At 49.9% G+C, this 18,959-nt stretch overlaps 1 protein-coding gene across 1 annotated transcript; it reads left to right on the top strand.

The window, feature by feature from the left end:
• The first annotated feature begins 15,353 nt into the window (after positions 1–15,353).
• Positions 15,354–18,266, top strand: KCNF1 (potassium voltage-gated channel modifier subfamily F member 1). Its single transcript, XM_086925193.1, has one exon. The coding sequence runs from the start codon at positions 15,879–15,881 to the stop codon at positions 17,346–17,348; it is 1,470 nt and encodes a 489-aa protein (XP_086781319.1). The 5' UTR covers positions 15,354–15,878; the 3' UTR covers positions 17,349–18,266.
• The last annotated feature ends 693 nt before the right edge of the window (positions 18,267–18,959 follow it).

Genomic DNA, 18,959 nt, shown 5'->3' with positions numbered 1-18,959 from the left:
GTGATGAGTTGACCGAAATAAAGTTTTTGAATAAGAATAGTTCCTTTAACAAACCCCTCGAAATTAAAACCATGGTCTCAAACCAGCTGTCCAACTTAAGTGCTTTAAAAAAGTTAGAGAACTGTAATGCTGTGCTCAATGTGGGCGGGGTGAGTTAGCTTGGGGGCGGGGTCAAAGGCGTGGCTAAAGAAACAAAATATTATGTAGCTATTGTTGATCTTTCCCTTTCAAGTATGTACATATAAAATAACACAGAGTGTAAATATAAAATAAATGCAAGTTATTTAATCAGTGGATGAAACCTTTATTAGTTAATGCACTGTAAATGTCTGTGTATGTAACCAGACACCTGCGGCATTGAATGCTGGTTGGAGCTGCGTAGAATAGTTATTTATATGCGCACGTATATGCGCACGCGTGGAATGTTGCTGCACCCCGGAAAAATTCCGGCCGCGCCCAAGGGATAAATGGACATGAGGAGGGGTGATTTTTAATGTAAGGAAAACATTGTGTGGTAGCGCACTGTCATTTACAGGCAAAACCTTTGCCCTTGAAATGGGCACTACATTTTCTCAGACATACAGTTTTACTGATAAAACTACCCAGGGCGCAAACAATAATGTGTGGAAATCGGGTTTTAGTGAATATTTATCATTGGTGCACCACCAACTAAAGTGTCTTAATTTGATTTGATCCTAATTGAATCTTTAGTTCCATCACACTTCAGAATTACAAAAACAATGTGCTTCCTTTTTGCTTTCTGAACTGCCGTATCCGTCCATTTTATTTACAGCTGTTTATATTTTGTTGTGTGTTAACAAAAATGACATTCTTTATTTTCAGAGTAAGTCTGTCACATAATTCACTTTACTTTTCCTTCCATGACTACAAGATGAGAGGAGTTTTTAAATACCAATTCCCAAGTTAAAAAGATAACAGTATTGCAGAAGACATAGGCTGATATTTGACCTCTGTCTTTGTAGTTAGCAAATGTGATAACAGAAACACAGACAGTTCCATACAGACCAAAAAGGCTTTATCAAAGATAGACACATACAGGAACTTACTCAAGAACTCATTAGTGCAATAGATCTAGCTACACATTTTAAAACACCCCTGTCGGTGGCATGGATTGGTCGAGCAGCAGAATGGCCGACTGCTATAGTGGCTCCGCTGGCCAAGCGCATCAATCCATCTTTAATCTGGCACAGATGCGGCTGAACACGGCCTCAAGCCCGTGCATTTGAGGTAGATATCCCCAGGCACCCATGGGCGAAATCTGGAGGCGCTGCCCAACCTGGAAGACGCCGCGAACGTAGAAAGCCCTCCGGTGCGATCGAGGCCTGCCCGGGGATCTGAAGCCGGGACCTTGCGTGGTGGCAGGCCGTGCGGGAGGCCTCCGACTCTTTGAGAGCGGGAACGGAAGAGCCCGGGAGTGGAGCGGCTGCAGCCTGAGGCGCCCGACTGCAAGGACTGGTACGAGACGGGGCCCCCGCTTACACCCCCGGAAGAGGCGCAAATAATCCCGGAGGAGGGGGGGGCTGTGTGGAGAGCGAAGCGGGAGGGTAGCACTGGGCGCTCCCTACCCTGCGGCGGCGGGGTACACCCCCCCAACCCTCGGCAGCGGAGGCACGAGAAATAGTGTCCCGACAGTGCCCACCTTGGGATAAATTGAAGCCTGCCCAACCACCGACAGTCTAGGGGCACAACCGGACCACTGTTGTGCAGATACGGGACAACTCGCTGCACGAGCCGCCATTCTGCGTCTAACCGGAGGTGCAGCGCCCGCTCACGGTATCAGAGGCAAAACGCGATTCCCCCACTACCGCACCTCCCGGAGGGAACAAGCAGAGATCTGAAGACTGGGAGGCTGATTTATTGAGATCAGAAGCTAGCACACTCAGAGCGATTCCTCCCCCGCAGCGGCGGATCTGGCCACAATTGCGCCCAGCGAAGTAGGTGCGTGGGATTCTCATTTGGCAGGACTCGGTGTGGAGGGGGTCGGATGCCACACGATTGCTGTCGGCCTCACAAGTGGGGGGAGAGATAGACCCGCTTAACTTTGAACACGATTCAGAAAAGGGGGTGGTGATGAACAGAGTGTCTGAATTAAGCAGACCACTCTTACCTAGTCCAAAGATCAGGGCTTGATCCATCACTGTTATTTAGCTCACTGCACCATCCCAGCTCAGAACCTGGCTATATGCAAATCAGTCTGTCCCTGGCCCAGTGCATCATGGGAACAGGGCAGACTAAACTACCAAGCCAATTCTTCACCAGTGAGCTAAAAAACGGTGATGGATCAAGCCCTGATCTTTGGACTGGGTAAGAGTGGTCTGCTTAATTCAGACACTCTGTTCATCACCACCCCCTTTTCTGAATCATTTTGTCCACCATAAGCGTGGAAGAGTATACTCAGATGTGAGTCCCTTGCTCATTGCACCATCAGGATTCAAGCAAGCCGGGCCGACGACGGCTGAAATGCCAGACACCTTTGCCCGGAAGCTTGTTTCCTTCCCAGTATAAGAATTGGCTTGGTAGTTTGGTTTGCCCTGTTCCCATCATGCACTGGGACAGGAACAGACTAATTTGCATGTAGCCAGGTTCTGAGCTGGGATGGTGCAGTGAGCTAAAAAACGGTGATGGATCAAGCCCTGATCTTTGGACTGGGTAAGAGTGGTCTGCTTAATTCAGACACTCTGTTCATCACCACCCCCTTTTCTGAATAACTTTGAACACAGCACAACAAATTGCGCAGGCAATACTCCTGCATCGGATGGGAAGTGCGTGCCCCCACGTAGCACGCCCTAGAATTGGAGGATCCCGAAAGGCACAGCTCGACAGACTGTTAACGAATCTCCCTGCTCCTGGAGGATCGAGAAATCGCTGCAGTGGCGATAGCTGCCGAGCCTGAGAAAGGGCATGAATACACTTAGGCACAGCGCAACACCTGAACCACAGCTCAAAACAACACGCAGCGCATCCTGCCCCCCTTCCACTTTCCCCATCGCAGAACTGATGAAAGTGGCCGGAAACGAGTCTGCCGCTCCCGCTGTCCATAGAGGACACGGGGTGCAGAGGTGAACACCTGCAGCTCCTCGGGGTGACGTCTGGAACCATTGTCGTACAGCTGAATCTCCATTTTGTCGCCCTTGCTGTTGTGGGCGATGGTCGCAAGGGCCTACTCTGCCAGACCTACTCCAACAGTGAACACTGAGACGCGGTAAAGATGGGAAAACCTGACACGCGCCAGCCACATATCAACTTTGAGGGGAAAAAAAGGAACAAGCCAGCAGAGACGGAAGACGGGGAAAATAACCAAACCGAGGGGCGCGCGGCGAGCCAACTCCCAGCTGATGATGTTAAGGCAATGTTCCCTGAACTCAAAAATGGTTTGAAGGGAATAGACACCAAAATGGATGCCTTGGCCGACCGGATGGACAAAATAACCCAGCGTATGGACAAACAAGAAGTGAGTGTCCTGGAGATGAGGATAACCGAGACAGAGGAGGGACAGACGGAGGTTGAAAAAAAGATCAGAGGCATGGACAAGGTGCTGGACCTCATACGTCAAAAGAACGAGGATTTGGAAGCACCCATCACAAGAGTGGCAAAATCGACGGACGTTGCAAACATGGAACTCTTCGTGGAAGATATGATGAAAGAACTGTTTGGCCCCGGTCTCTCGTCCATGTTCCTCATCGAGCGAGCGCATAGAACACTAGGCCCGCGGCCTAAACCTGGAGCGCCAGCGAGACTAATTCTAGCTCGAGTTTTGAACCGCGGCCCGGGTAAACAAAAGAAGACTCCTTTAAATGTAATCATTCAGTGGGATCATAAGGGGATCATGGCTTTAACTTGAATTATCAAATGATGCATTTTAAAATTAGATTCAATAGCCTTGGTTAAGGGTCTTTTTATATTGTACAGTATGTATTTATTGTTTTTTAGACATTGTATTTATGAATTGTAAAAATTGAATGCCCATCTTTAAAATGTTTTTAACGTGTGGAGGCTTATGTTCCTTGTATTGTCTTTTATGATTGTAATTAATCGAAATAAAGAATTTTTGACTGACTGACTGAACTAGAGAGACTGCAACACGATATTACGCCTTGCCCTGGAGAAAGGCAATATCCAATACAAAGGAAACAAGATTGCCCTATAACCGGACTTCACTTTACAGGTTCAGGCGGCGAAGAGGGAATTCGTCCCTGCTAAAAAAATATTTCAACAAATTGGAACGAGATATGCCCTAATTTATCCAGCTAAACTGAGAGTGCAAGGTCCGGGAAAGCCAACGTTTTTCACAGACGCTAAAGCCGCTCTAAACAACTGGCTAAAGATCAACGTTCACTCCAGACGCAGGATGATGGCCTATCACAAGACAGACAGAGTGATAATGACTGAGACTTAACATTGAAGATTGGCATGAAAGAATTCAGAGGACGATTTGGGTCGCTGGAGGCCTGTAGATAACAAGGTTGGGGTAAGTTGACCTCCAGGGGGTGTTATATAGAGACGTTTTGAAAGACTCTGGGTGCCGGGGACTGCCTTATAAATATGCTTGAAAACGTTACAGGCAGGCGGGGGGTTTGTGCCAGTTCACCTGTTTCAGCTTGGCCACCCTGCCATGTGCAGGGGTTGTCTCTGGCAACCAGACAAACCCTCTAGGATGATTCCTCATGTTGGGTTATAACTTTTGATTTGGGGATATGTATGGGTGGGGGGTGGCAGGGGATCACAACCTGATTGGGGGGTTGGTGTGGGTAGGGGGAGGGCGGAGGGGTTGTTTTGGTCGCTGAAGTTGTCGTCAAAGGTCCAGACATTAGTCCAGAAGTATTATGTTGAGATTGTATTATGTACACATACTCCATTGCGGTGCTGTCTAAGAGGTCCAAAGTGTGAACATGTTCAGGGTGCCGTACAGATTTTAGCATTTATGGCGCCTCATGGCGTTTTCTCCGATGACCAAGATGGCTAATCCAGACACAGCCACATCTTTAAAATGCATGACATGGAATGTGCGAGGTCTCAATGACCGCAGAAAGACCAGGCTTATACACTCCTACCTCACTAGACACAAGGTAGACATCTGTTTTTTACAGGAAACCCGCCTTATAGGCTCTGCGGCAGCTGCGCTGGTGAATAGACGCTGGAAGGTGGTCGTCACCGCCAATTATTCTAATTATTCCAGAGGGGTCGCTATCTTGTTGCGAAAGGGCTTGCACTGGCGCACGTACAACACATTGACGGATCGGGAAGGCAGATATATAATACTAGTGGGGGCACTCTGTAACACACCCATAGCACTAATGAACACATATGGCCCAAACACTGACAGCCCGGAATTCTTCCAAAGCTTATGGCATGAACTTAAAAAGCTGGGGAACATCGCGATACTTCGGGGCGGAGATTTCAATGTCACTTTATCCACTGATCTGGATCGACAGGGAGCCTCTCGCGTGCACCACCCGCAATCGGCGGATCTCCTCAGGGAGATCATTTCAGATCTTGATCTGATTGACTCCTGGAGGGCAATACACCCTGCAGAAAGGGAGGGGACATGTGTAACACACCATAGAAATGCCTGGTCCAGACTCGACTACAGTCTGCTCTCGAACGATCTCCATGCCTGGGTAGTGGCCGCGGTCCACCTTCCTCGCACCATGTCTGATCATGCCCCTGCACAGATAGACCTTGCTCTTCCACGAGAGTACATACAACCTTTTTCGTGGCGATTCCCTTCGGGAGCTCTGCGAGACCAAGCCTTAAGGGAGGAGCTTCGGGGTCGAATTGAAGAATATTTCACATTAAATGAGGGCTCAGTGGATTCCCCCGGAACTCTCTGGGAAGCTTTCAAGGCGGTCACGAGAGGAGACTGTATCGCCCTGAAGACGGGAATACTGAGAAACATTCGCAACACACTAGAACGTCTTGAACGGGAAATTTGGGGCCTGGAGCGACAACAGTTTAACTGCCCATCACCGGCCACGATAGCTGGCATTAGGATGAAACTGACTGAATTCCAAACTGAGGCAGAGAGAGAGAGATTACTTATATGCATAAACATGCTCAAGCTAGGCCGTATGGCGAAAGCGAAAGGCCCGGCAGGACACTGGCTAGCTTACTAAGAGCGCCCAGAGGCGCCAACTATATCTCTGAAATCCATACTGCAGAGGGTGAGGTGCTCCAGACCCCTCCTGATATATTGAAGGAATTCACCCATTACTATTCCAGACTCTATACTTCACGTGTAACACCATTGCAAACAGATCTTGCTGATTATTTAGATGACATTGGACTGGCGTGGTTCAATGATGGGGCCCGTAAATATATGGAACTGCCCGTTACGGTGGAGGATGTAAAGCAAGTTATAGGCGCCATGCCGGGAGATAAAGCCCCTGGGGCAGATGGTCTAACTGCGGCGTTTTACAAAGAGTATGTTGACATACTGGCACCTAGACTACTACGAATGTATCTAGAAGCCATGGAAACGGGGGAATTACCGCCAACATTACGCGAAGCTACCATTATCACCCTCCTGAAGCCTGAAAAGGATCCAACCAAAGCGGATTCCTACCGCCCTCTCTCCCTTATCAACCTAGACGCAAAGATATATGCAAAATTAATAGCGAACAGGTTACAACCCATGCTACCGCAAATTGCACTAACAGACCAGTCGGGTTTTATACTAGGCCGCTCCACGGCCCACAACCTGCGCACCATTACTGGGATTCTCCATTATTTGGCGCCCCACGTACAGGCCGTGGCTGCCCTACTTGACGCCACAAAAGTGTTTGACTCTTTAGAGTGGAAGTTCCTCTTTACTTTGTTTTCTCGCATGGGATTCAGTCCACTCTTCATTAAGCAAATTCAAGTTCTCTACACAGACCCGTCCGCCAAAGTCCGGGTAAATGGCCAGGTGTCTCCACCCTTCCCCATAACAAGGAGTACTCGGCAGGGGTGCCCGCTCTCTCCCCATCTGTTCGCCATTGCCACTGAGCCGCGAGCGGCGAAGCTTCGACAACATCATACAGACAAAAGTATAGGCTTTACAACGAGAGGTATTATCGTCTCGATGTACGCAGACGATATTACCATCTACCTGACCAACCCCCGTGAAAACTTCAATATCCTAATGCGGGAATTCATTAGATATAGCGGGCTGACAGGTATACAAATAAATTGGGCCAAATCGACTATGTTGCCATTGACTGACGAAACCACACCATTTACCTCGGAGTTCCCGATCCAATGGGTAGACAGCGAGGTGCGCTATTTGGGCATTCGTATAAGTAGGACGATACAGGACCTATGGACGGTTAATTATGGCAGGGTTATGGACTGGCTAGAAATCAAGATAGCGAGATGGAGGGGTCTCCCCCTGTCCTTGACGGGACGCATAGCCATAGTCAAGATGGTAATCCTCCCTAAATTCCTTTATCTGTTTGCAAACATCCCCATGCCGCTAAGTCAGCATTTTTTCAGGCGCTTGCACAATATATTTTGGATCTGATATGGGCAGGCAAGCAACCTCGCGTTTCATGGAAGGTATTGACCCTACCTTTTACACAGGGAGGTCTAGGCACTCCAGATTTTGAACTATACGCATATAGCTCTCAGGCCCAATTTTTACATTTTTGGCAACACCCTTCCCCCTATCAGCGCCATGTGGCAATCGAAATTGGCAGGATTGCGCCACTTCCACTCAATACAGCCGTGTACCAGCCCTACAAACGCCCGAGAAATGAAATTGACACAGTTGAAAGCGTACGCTGGGCTTGGGGAAATATTGCCAAAAGAGCACACCAGGAGGTACTATATGACATTGAACGGCAACCCACTAATTAACCCACTACTAGATAAGGCTGTATCGCTGAGGGCAAGTGCACATGAGTTGCACAAAGGCAGTGACCTCTATCCAGCTGGAGAATGTTTAACGATACAAGACCTGCGCAACTCACAAACCCCCACCGCCTCGGACATGCTACTTTACTACCAGCTGAGAGCTGCATGCAGAGCCACATACCAGACCTTCCCACATGAGCCCCCCATGATACATGCGCTAGAAAACATAGGGGCAGATTTATGTTGGTAATGCGCCACGTTTGCGTCACGCAACTGCGGCGTAAACGTGGCGCATCCCTATGACCAATTTACAACGTGACGCATCTAGGCAGATGCGTCACGTTGTAAAGCCCTGCGCCACATGTGGGTGTTCCGGCGCAGGGTGGGTGTTCCGGGGCAGGTGCCCCTTGCAAAAGTGGCTGAGTGAAATCTATGAGATTTCACTCAGTCACTTTCAGGCCAATGCTGCGTCAAAACCCTGCGCCTGCTTAAAGCAGGCGTAAGGCTTGATGCAGCATTGGACAGATAGGGCCCCCCAGAGCATTGCTGGAGCTGCGTCGCGCTTGCGACGCAACTCCAGCAATGCGCCACCTTTACGGCACAGATGCGTCACGCATCTTTGCTGTTTTTGCACCATGGGTGGCGGAGCTGCGGCGCAAAATAACTGGCGCATCCCTGGGGATGCGCCAGTTATCATAAATCTGCCCCATACTGTCTAACCCTTCGCCCCGCAAGCTCATCACACGCATCTACAGCACAACACAGAGAGAATCCCCAATCATCCGCACTACTTCCCGGGAGGCGTGGGAGGCCGAGGCAGAATTAACCATTACAGAGGAGCAATGGCTGTATTGCTGCACCCAGCTGGAATTCCTGTCACCCAATTACCGACTAAGGCTAATACATTTTAACTATCTACACCGCTTATACCGCACTCCGACACAAATACACCGTATGGGTCTCAGGGCAGATACAGGATGTTGGTGCTGTGGTGCGCCAGAAGCCACATTTACACATACGGCCTGGCTTTGCCCTCCTGTGGCACGTTATTGGCAGGACGTATTTCAACACATTGGGAATATCACAGGGGAAGCGTTCGAGGGTTCGGCTATGCTTGCTATGTTGGGATATGTACGAGATGTCCCCGTGGCGAGGCGCAAACTTACTGCAATGTTGCTGCTAATGGCCAAGAGGCAGGTGCCCATCCACTGAAGAAAACAAAGACCACCGAAGGTGGCGGATGGGATAAGGGCTGTCACATACTGCAAAGACCAATTAGAGAGGTTCTGGGAACAGATGCCTAGCAGATCCAGGCTGGTCGACATTTGGGCCCCATTCTCTGAATGGCTACGATTGGGGGGTGTCGCTCATCAATCCGAATAGGGATGGATGATGGTCGGAGACTGGTACATTCATTCGCTAGGGTGGCCACACTTAGATAGGGTTGGCACCTGACGATGGTCCTATCGGGTCAGTGGAAAACACTTCTGCACACTAGATGGCGCTATGGCTGCACTCTGAGACGACAAGGGGTGCGGGATTAGGGGGTTATTCATTGGTGCTTGTAGCGCTCTAGTGCTCCGAGGGTCTCAGGTTGAGCCCCCGGAAGCACTACCCACAATGTATCACTTTCTGGCCAGGCGTGGCCAGAAAGCTTTAAATAAAGGGACCGAAGTGGCACGGCACTTCCGGTCCACACCAGCATAGCAGTGTGTGCGTGTCGATTACTTTGGCTCCGCAGGCAGCGCAGCGTCCGAGGCCTAGTCAGGCCTTCGCACCCCAACACTGGCGACGAAGGTAGGATGCGCCTAGATCGAATAGCACCAAGCTACAGCACCGCATGCCCGAGCAACAACTGCCCACACACTCTGGCCGCAGCTCTAGAGCGAAGCAGGGGCGGCAACAGAAACCAGCCCGTCATCCGCTACAACGATCTCCTTACCGGTAAGCAGCGTGTGCCAGGAGCTGCGTGTGGCACCGGCGACGGCAGCGGTAGATCGGCCCACGTGCAGGAACACACCGAAGACGGCGATCCAGCAGCAGGCCCGGCAGCGCGCGCATGCGCAGAAGTGAGGCGCTGACGTCGTCAAGGAGGCCCGGCCCCAGAGGAGCGCGAAAGGAGAAAGAGAGCCTCGGCCCTAACGAATGCGGGGCCCAGCGAACACGCAAGCAATCCAGCGAGGCTGCCAGCCACGCCACAAGGCAGCACCAACAAGCATTGGCCCAAGTAAACGCCAACAAGCACAAGCGAGTGCAAACAGCAATCCAACAAACACTGGCTCAAGCAAGCACAAGCAAGTGCAACCAGCAATCCAACAAGCACTGGCTCAAGCAAACGCCAACAAGCCCAAGCAAGTGCAACCAGCAATTTAAAAGAAAGGCACCTAAGGGGAAAGCGCCAAGCTACCTCCCAGCACCAAAATGACCACAAACCCAGGAGGAGCGACTGGGGGAGCCGGCCAGGCTCAGCAAGCAGGACCCCCAGCACCGGCGTTAAACCTCGGAACACAGCCACCAACACCGTCAGTTCACTCACAGATCCAGGCATTACCACCATTCAGCGAACTGATAGACCCGGGCACAGCAGCCCCCAGATGGGCCGTGTGGCTAGGACAGCTCAACAACTATTTCACTGCTACCAGGGAGAAGGATAACGAAGTAAAAAGATCCCTGTTGCTACACTTTGGGGGCACAGAGCTATACAAGTTATTCAAACACCTGCCAGACACGGGGGATGACGATGACTATGACGCAGCTGTCAACGCGCTGAACGCACATTTCGACCCCCAGCTAAACCCACACTATGAGCGATTCAAATTCCGCCAATCCAAACAGAGGGAAGGAGAAACTATGGACGCGTTCCATGCACGATTGAGAGACCTCATAAGCACGTGCACTGATGATGACGAAAAGAAGGAAGTGACCGCACAGCTCATTCAGGGTTGTCGCAACAAGCACCTGAGGACACTAATCCTAAGGCAACCACGCATTACTCTTGAAGAAATATTAATCCTTGCCAGATCCCACGAGCTGTCGGATGCACGTGCGACAGCAATGGAAGCAGCCCTGAACCCACGGGCAGAAGCAGGAACCGTGGTGAAGACAGAAAGGGTAGACGCAGTCCGCAGCACCGGTCGGGGAGGCAGAGGAAGATGGCCGACCAAAACGCCACGCCGAACACCATGCGGATACTGTGGCAGAGACGAACACAACCAAGATGGATGCCCGGCACGTGGCAAAACATGCTCAAAATGCGGGATACCCAACCATTTCGCAAGCGTGTGCAGGGGTGGCGCCCGAGGAAGAGGAGCGTCAGGAAGAAAACCAATCACAGGAGCCGTGAGGCAGCTATCACTAGACGAGGCAACGCCGTCTCGATCAAACAGATCACCGAGACAAGCCCAATTCGACGAGTCCTCCACAGGGGATGAAGATGAATGTTACTACGTGTCATTCGTAAGCGAACTAAAGAGACGGCGAAGGCCCCAGCCAAAATGCCAAATACATATCGATGGATCTCCAGCGACTGGCGTAATTGACACGGGAGCCACCGGGAATGTCATGGGAATCCAACACTATAAAGCACTGAAGCCAAGACCCAAGCTAATTCCCTCGAAGGCACGAATACTAACATACGGCAGCCAGGAACCCCTCCCGCTGCGAGGGAAGATGGTAGTCCAAGTGAAGGCGGAAGACAATGAGGTGACGACAACATTCCATGTCATAGACAAAGAAGCAGATCTACTTGTAGGAAGCAACACAGCAGAAGACCTCCGCCTCATTGCGTTTGCAAACGCCGTCAAGGCTCTCCAAACGGAAGACATCCTGGAAATGTTCCCCACACTCTTTGAAGGCCTCGGTACCATCAAACGACCGCCGATCAAACTACACATCGACCCCGCCATTCAACCAGTGGCACTGAGGCACAGAAGGATACCATTTCACCTGCGCACCGCCGTAGAAAAGGAACTCAACCAACTTGAAGAACAAGGTGTGATTGAGAAAGTATCGGGGCCGACACCGTGGGTGTCCCCGATGGTGATAGCCGAGAAGCCACGCCAACCAGGTAAAATCCGCATCTGCATAGATATGAGGATCCCGAACAAAGCCATTCGGCGGGAGCGGCACCTCACCCCAACAGTAGATGACATACTGACTGACTTCAATGGGGCCCAATGGTTCTCTAAGTTAGACCTTAACGCAGGATATCATCAGCTCAGACTAGCGGAAGAGAGCCACTACATCACAACATTCTCAACACACCTGGGGCTGAGACGATACAAGCGACTAAATTTCGGCATATCATCCGCAGCCGAGATCTTTCAAAACACAATCAAAGAAATCTTATCCGGACTTGATGGAGTGCTGAACGTCAGCGACGATATCTTAATTCATGCCAAAACGAGTGAGGAACACCACGGAAGACTGAAAGCCACCCTACAGAGACTCGCACAGTATGGCGTTACACTACACAAAGACAAATGCCAATTCTTCAGAAAATCAATAGAATTCTTCGGATACGTGTTTGATTCAGACGGAGTGAAAGTGGACCCCCGCAAATCCCACGCCATCAAGAACGCTCCAGCACCATCAACCGCGTCCGAAGTGAGGAGTTTCTTAGGGATGGCACAGTACTGTGCAAGATTTATACCCAATCAGAGCCTTTGAGAAACCTGACGAAGAAAGACAGCTCATGGAAATGGACGGAATCTGAAGACAAAGCATTTCACCGAATCAAAGAGGCACTGCTGGACAGCACAACGATGGCATACTTCGATACTGCGAGACCCACCGAGGTATTGGTAGATGCCAGCCCAGTGGGCCTAGGAGCCCTCCTGTCACAAGAATTCGAACCCGGGGTGTGGGCCCCGTTGGCATTCGCAAGCAAGGCCCTGACAGCGACAGAGTCGCGATACTCGCAAATTGAGAGAGAAGCACTGGCAGTCAAATGGGCCTGCGCCCACTTTCACCTCTACATATCTGGCCACCCGTTCAGAATGGTGACGGACCACCAACCGCTAATTCCCCTATTCCGAGGCACCGCACCTCAACCACCACCAAGGATTGAACGCTGGGCTATCCAAGTTCAACAGTACCAAATGGACCTTGTGTACAGACCTGGGGCGAAAAACCCGGCAGATTTCCTGTCTCGCCACCCCCTCACAGAAGAGTCCCACAATGCAGACCAAGAAAGCCAGACCGAGGAATTCATCAATATGCTATCAGCAGGAGCATGCCCCTGCGCACTAACCGCCGATGTCATCACCTCACACTATGACAGTGATGCAGTTGTTAAGAGAGTGAGGAAGCAATACACTCCGGAACGTGGGTAAACTTCCTGAAAGAGACCAATGGGTGGAACGAGACAGACAGAACACGCCTACAACAGTTCTGGAAGATCCACGATGACCTCAGCTGCGCTGACAATGGTCTAATACTGAGAGGAGCTCGAGTGGTCATCCCCAAGGCACTACAAGAGAAAGCAACCGCCCTGGCACACGAAGGACACCAAGGCACCCGCAGAATGAAAGCGAGGATGCGGGAGAAGATATGGTTCCCCAACATGGAGGAGAGCGTTGAGGCCCTCGTGCGGGAGTGTCGAGCATGCCAAATTACCAGCAGCCCTGAAGTGCCAGCACCAGTAATCACGGAAGACCATGCCCCATCACCATGGGCGTGGCTAAGCCTAGACTTTGGAAGTTTCCCAGATGGGAAAATCACAGTAGTACTAATGGACAACTACACCAAGTACCCCATAGTAGAAACAGCAGCATCAACTAGCTTCACGAACATTCGCCCCATCCTCAGCAAAGCATTCGCCCTATTCGGCATTCCGATGGTCATCAAAACAGACAATGGGCCCCCATTCCAGGGGAGAGAGTTCAAGGAGTTTCTAAGGAACCTGGGAATCAACCACCACCGAATCACCCCTCAATGGCCACAAGCCAAAGGCGAGGTGGAACGCTTCATGAGGACAATAAACAAAGTGCTGCGAATATCATCCGCAGAAGGGAGTGACCCAGAAGAAGCACTGCAAGCCTTCCTAAGAGAATATCGTAGCACACCACACAGCACCACCATGCAGTCACCATGGGCGTTGATGCTGGCCGGACCACGGAGAGACCTACTACCCATGGCCGACAACTGGACTCCCGCACCATACTCGCCAGCAGACACACAAGAACGGAGAAGAAGGACCAACGAGAAAGCAAGTCGCAAGAGGAGAGCCCAAACAAAAACCCTGAATCCAGGAGAGACCGTGCTGATTCGAACAAGGAGACCAGGAGGAAAATTCAAGACACCATTTGAACCAGAACCCTGGGTCATCAAGGAAACCAGAGGAACAGCGATCACAGTCAGCCGAGATGGGGAAGAGGTGACTCGTAACATATCATGGTTCAAGCCAATACCTACACCAAAAGGACAGAGCTCGGACAGTGGCATACCTGCAGCAAGAGAAGAAGAAGAGAATACAGCCACAAACAACACCACATGCCTGCCCCCGGATACCGCAGAACAACCATCTCTGCCATCGCCGGGACCCCCTCGAGACCAGTTCCCTCCGAGAGGCAAGTGGCAATACAATCTTAGATCTAATCCACGGCCCAATCACAGACTGGCTGACTTCGCATGCTGAACTGATTATTATGTTTTTGAAAATCCAAATTCGGGATGGGATGTAGCGCTCTAGTGCTCCGAGGGTCTCAGGTTGAGCCCCCGGAAGCACTACCCACAATGTATCACTTTCTGGCCAGGCGTGGCCAGAAAGCTTTAAATAAAGGGACCGAAGTGGCACGGCACTTCCGGTCCACACCAGCATAGCAGTGTGTGCGTGTCGATTACTTTGGCTCCGCAGGCAGCGCAGCGTCCGAGGCCTAGTCAGGCCTTCGCACCCCCACAGTGCTAAATTCCCATTTAGTTAACTTTATTTTGGCGCTATGTTGATATGTTATAAGTATGTGCTGTTTTAACACTACGGATTGCCTAAAAGTATCACGACACCTGCACCTGAGGCGGTTATGGAACTGTAAACATAGAATCATTTTTGAATGATAGCCGCCGGCCTCCGGGTTGTAGGCATAAGGCAATGTTCAGCTTGAATTAACAATAAAACCTTTTATAATTTTTTTTTTTTTTTTTTAAACACGTGCCCCCTCCGATCGTGAACTTCGATCACTGCCTCAAACAACAAGCATCACTAAAACAAAAGAAAAACAGTGAAATGAGGCACACGCTAAAGAGGAAAACATTCCAGTTAACAAACCCTGCGTGCAGAACACAGAAAGAGAAAGATGAACTGCTATGTAAAAAGCTCGACAGTCGATCTCTGAAAACAACCTTGGTTTTCTGCTGCTCTACTTCTGACTCGCTATGAATAACCGCTAGAGGGCGCTGTGCCACCTGAAAATCTACGTCACTCTGGAATTCCCTTTGTACATAGAGAAAGACTAGCTGCAGAAAGGCAGACAGGGGCTCATTCTCTGCGAACTACCCGACTCAGACAATTGGAGCGCGCGACTCTTAATTTGGCACTGAAGAGACCTTGGAATCGGCCCGGACTTCGGAAGAACTTGCTCTGAGTTTGGTATGCTCATCCGAAGGAGGCGTTCCTTTTTGCCAGCTACTGAAATCATCCTTGTTTTTGGCGGGATTGTATTATATGATTTGACTAATAGCTATTGAAGTACGCTCTCCCATGGAACAAACAAAATCTAAGAGGAACCCAGCTCTCCAGCACAGTGTGGCTTTACTTTAGTTCTGTCTTTCTCGGAGTTTAACGGAAACAAGAAAAACACTGCTTGTCTGCCTTTCGTTTGAGTGTTCACTTTCCCTGAAGGCAGCTTGTTGCATTTCATCTACACAGTCTAAGCGCTCAAACCTTGCCAGCTTCCCTGCTGCCAGCGGAGCGCTTCTCGTCTGCCTCGATGTTTGCGAGGAGATGCCTGGCCTGCTTTAAACTGCTCGAACGAAGACCACCCGCTGACAAGAACTGGAAAGAAATTGGACATTAACAGTTCCGCCCAAACATGATGGGCAGTTCCACCTTCGAGGAGCTGGGGAGCGAAGGGTCCGAATGCAGCGACGACGTGGAAATCCTGGTCAATGTCGGGGGGATGCGGCACCTTTTCTACGGAGACATCCTGAACCGATTCCCGGCCACCCGCCTGGCCGAGCTGGTGGACTGTGTCTCTGGGGGGTATGATGCCATCTTCTCTGTCTGTGATGACTACGACCCCGGCAAGAAAGAATTTTACTTCGACAGAGACCCAGATGTCTTCAAGTGCATCCTCGACCTCTATTACTTCGGGGAGGTGCACATGAAGAAGGGGATCTGCCCGCTCTGCTTCCAGAACGAGATGGAGTTCTGGAGAGTCAACCTGGACCTGCTGGATGACTGCTGCAAGAGTCTGCTGAGCGAGAAGAAGGAGGAGATGGAGGAGATCGCGCTCAGGGTGCAGACCATCCTGGATGACCTAGGGGTGGACACCACCGAAAGCCGCTGGAAGCGATGCCAGAAGTACATCTGGAAGTTCATCGAGAAGCCGGAGTCCTCGCTTCCAGCTAGGGTCGTCGCTGTTTTATCCTTTCTCTTCATTCTCGTCTCTTCTGTGGTCATGTGTGTTGGGACGATCCCTGAGCTCCAGGTAGAGGACGCGGAGGGGAACCGCGTGGAGCACCCCGTGCTGGACAACATTGAGACAGCCTGCATTGGTTGGTTCACTCTTGAGTATGTCCTGCGCCTTATCTCCTCCCCGAACAAGCTACACTTTGCACTGTCGTTCATGAATATTATCGATGCCTTGGCCATTCTGCCATTCTATGTCAGTCTGACCTTGACACACTTAGGGGCCACTTTGATGGAGCTAACAAATGTGCAGCAAGCCATCCAAGCCCTAAGAATCATGAGAATTGCACGGATTTTCAAACTTGCGCGCCACTCCTCAGGGCTTCAAACTCTGACATATGCGCTCAAAAGTAGCTTCAAGGAGCTCGGGCTGCTCCTCATGTACTTGGCTGTTGGCATTTTTGTCTTCTCAGCTGTGGGATACACCATGGAACAGAGCCACCCGGAAACCTTGTTTAAGAGTATCCCTCAGTCCTTTTGGTGGGCCATCATAACGATGACTACGGTTGGGTATGGAGACATCTATCCCAAGACAACATTAGGGAAACTGAATGCAGCCATCAGCTTCCTGTGTGGGGTCATCGCCATCGCACTACCCATCCACCCCATCATCAACAACTTTGTCAAGTACTACAACAAGCAGCGTGTCCTAGAAACGGCGGCCAAGCACGAGCTTGAACTGATGGAGCTCCACCAGGGTGAGTGTAGTCATGGAGACTCTGGACATGAGCTCCATGGTGACGTGCCTGAGAGGGAAGGCAAGAGCATCCCGGCCTGGAGCAGCAATATGAAGCTATCTCACAGTGACACCTTCATCCCTCCGCTGTTGGATGAGAAACCCTGCAGGACCAGACTGCAGAGTTGCAAGTAGTGCACGGCTGTCCGACGGAAGGGTGACTGGGAACCCAGACTAGTGAAGGATGGCCACTATGTAAGAATGCACACTTCACTTCCCTGCTAAGTGTCTTTTCTTTCAGATGCGCAGACTGGATTGTGGCCAAGGATTCTGTAGCATCTTTTGGTAAGGACCTACTGTGCTCATCTGAGACCTAAAATGTAGGAGAACGCGTTGTGAGACTGCATCAGACCTTCACGTGTTCTTGGAAACATTTCAGAGGCCAAACTTGGAAGACCAGTTACAAGAAACCTATTCCTTTCCGTGGAGCACTGCAGATCAAAATGTAGGTACATGTTCAGAGGTTCTACTAAGCTGACTGTGCCTCTCTCGAAGCTCTCTTCGGGGAAGGGGTTTATATATTTTCAAGACATATGTTAGTTCATGTCTCTGGGAGGTTGGCGATCACATTAAACAACATGTGGTAAATGGGGCCAATGATGTCCTTAAAACAACCACCACCAAGGTCAATTACTGGATTATAATGAAGTGTATTGCGAATAAAAAGCACACACTAAGTAAAAATGTACAAATAGCCTCTGGTTCATATTCATGTTTTCTGACATTATTTCCAAAGATTGATTTCCAAAGAATGTGGCCATCTGCTTGCTTATCAGAAGACAGTTTTGAAAACGATGCTATCATGAACCATTGTGCATTCTCGTGTGAAGCAGCCACACACAGTCCTCCTTTCATTTAACAAAAGCACAGCGATGTGTGGTCCATTCTCTGCTCTTGATAAGACAGAGGGGTGTGCGCGAGCGAGGCATTGCAAACAAGAAACCGCAGCCCGGTGTGAGGTGCACAGAACATTTTAAATACAATGTTTGTATGTGTTTATTTTATTAATTTAACATGATATCCCATCACGTTAAATAAAAATGCGTTCTAGTGCAGTGTAAAAAAAATACTGTTTCGGCTATATTATTTGTTTAAAGCGAAAATATGTCCAACAAGCTACAAACAATGAAACCTCACCTTATCAGGTGATTGTTACAAGTTGCACTGGTTCCCAAATTCACTTGTTATGTGATTTTTTTGCTTGTTTGCGGCAGGAGCTTCACAATGCAAAACTTAATTTAGGCATGATTGTGTGGGGCTGTTATTAATGTTCATTTGCATCGAGGTGTCGCCTGAGGCAATAAAATACAGAAGTTTTTTTCCAAGATGATATCACCGTAGGAGCTGCTGTAGACGTGTTGCCCTGCGATAAATACATAACACCGGAAAAAACATTAACCTTGGCTGGAAATGGAAAGCTTGACAGTGGGTGCGTGGACTTTCAAGTTAATGTTGTTTTTGCTATCTGCAATGTATGTTCCAGCACGAGGCGTCCTTGGTAGGGTTCTGAAGCCCCCTACTTAATGGCGTTGCCAAAGTGCCTTTCCAGTTTGTCTGACACATTAAATATACGTTGTCTCACAAGTGGAATAACAGAGGGGCATATTACCAACAACTAGCGATAATTTTTGTCTCTAACTTGTTTAGAGACAAAAATTATCGCCGCACATCGGCCATTTTTATCGCAGATAAACCTTGCTATTAGCAAGGTTTATCGCAAATGCGATAAAAAACGGCCGCAATGCA

This window comes from Lissotriton vulgaris, chromosome 6 (genome assembly GCF_964263255.1).
Source record: "Lissotriton vulgaris chromosome 6, aLisVul1.2, whole genome shotgun sequence".
In the NCBI taxonomy this organism is placed as follows: Eukaryota; Metazoa; Chordata; class Amphibia; order Caudata; family Salamandridae; genus Lissotriton; species Lissotriton vulgaris.
The sequence above is the reverse complement of the archived record's forward strand: the minus strand, read 5'-3'. Positions and strand labels throughout refer to the sequence as shown.

Bases quoted from the DNA above. Each gene is read 5' to 3' on its own strand.
- KCNF1 (XM_086925193.1), top strand. From the start codon at position 15,879: ATGATGGGCAGTTCCACCTTCGAGGAGCTGGGGAGCGAAGGGTCCGAA.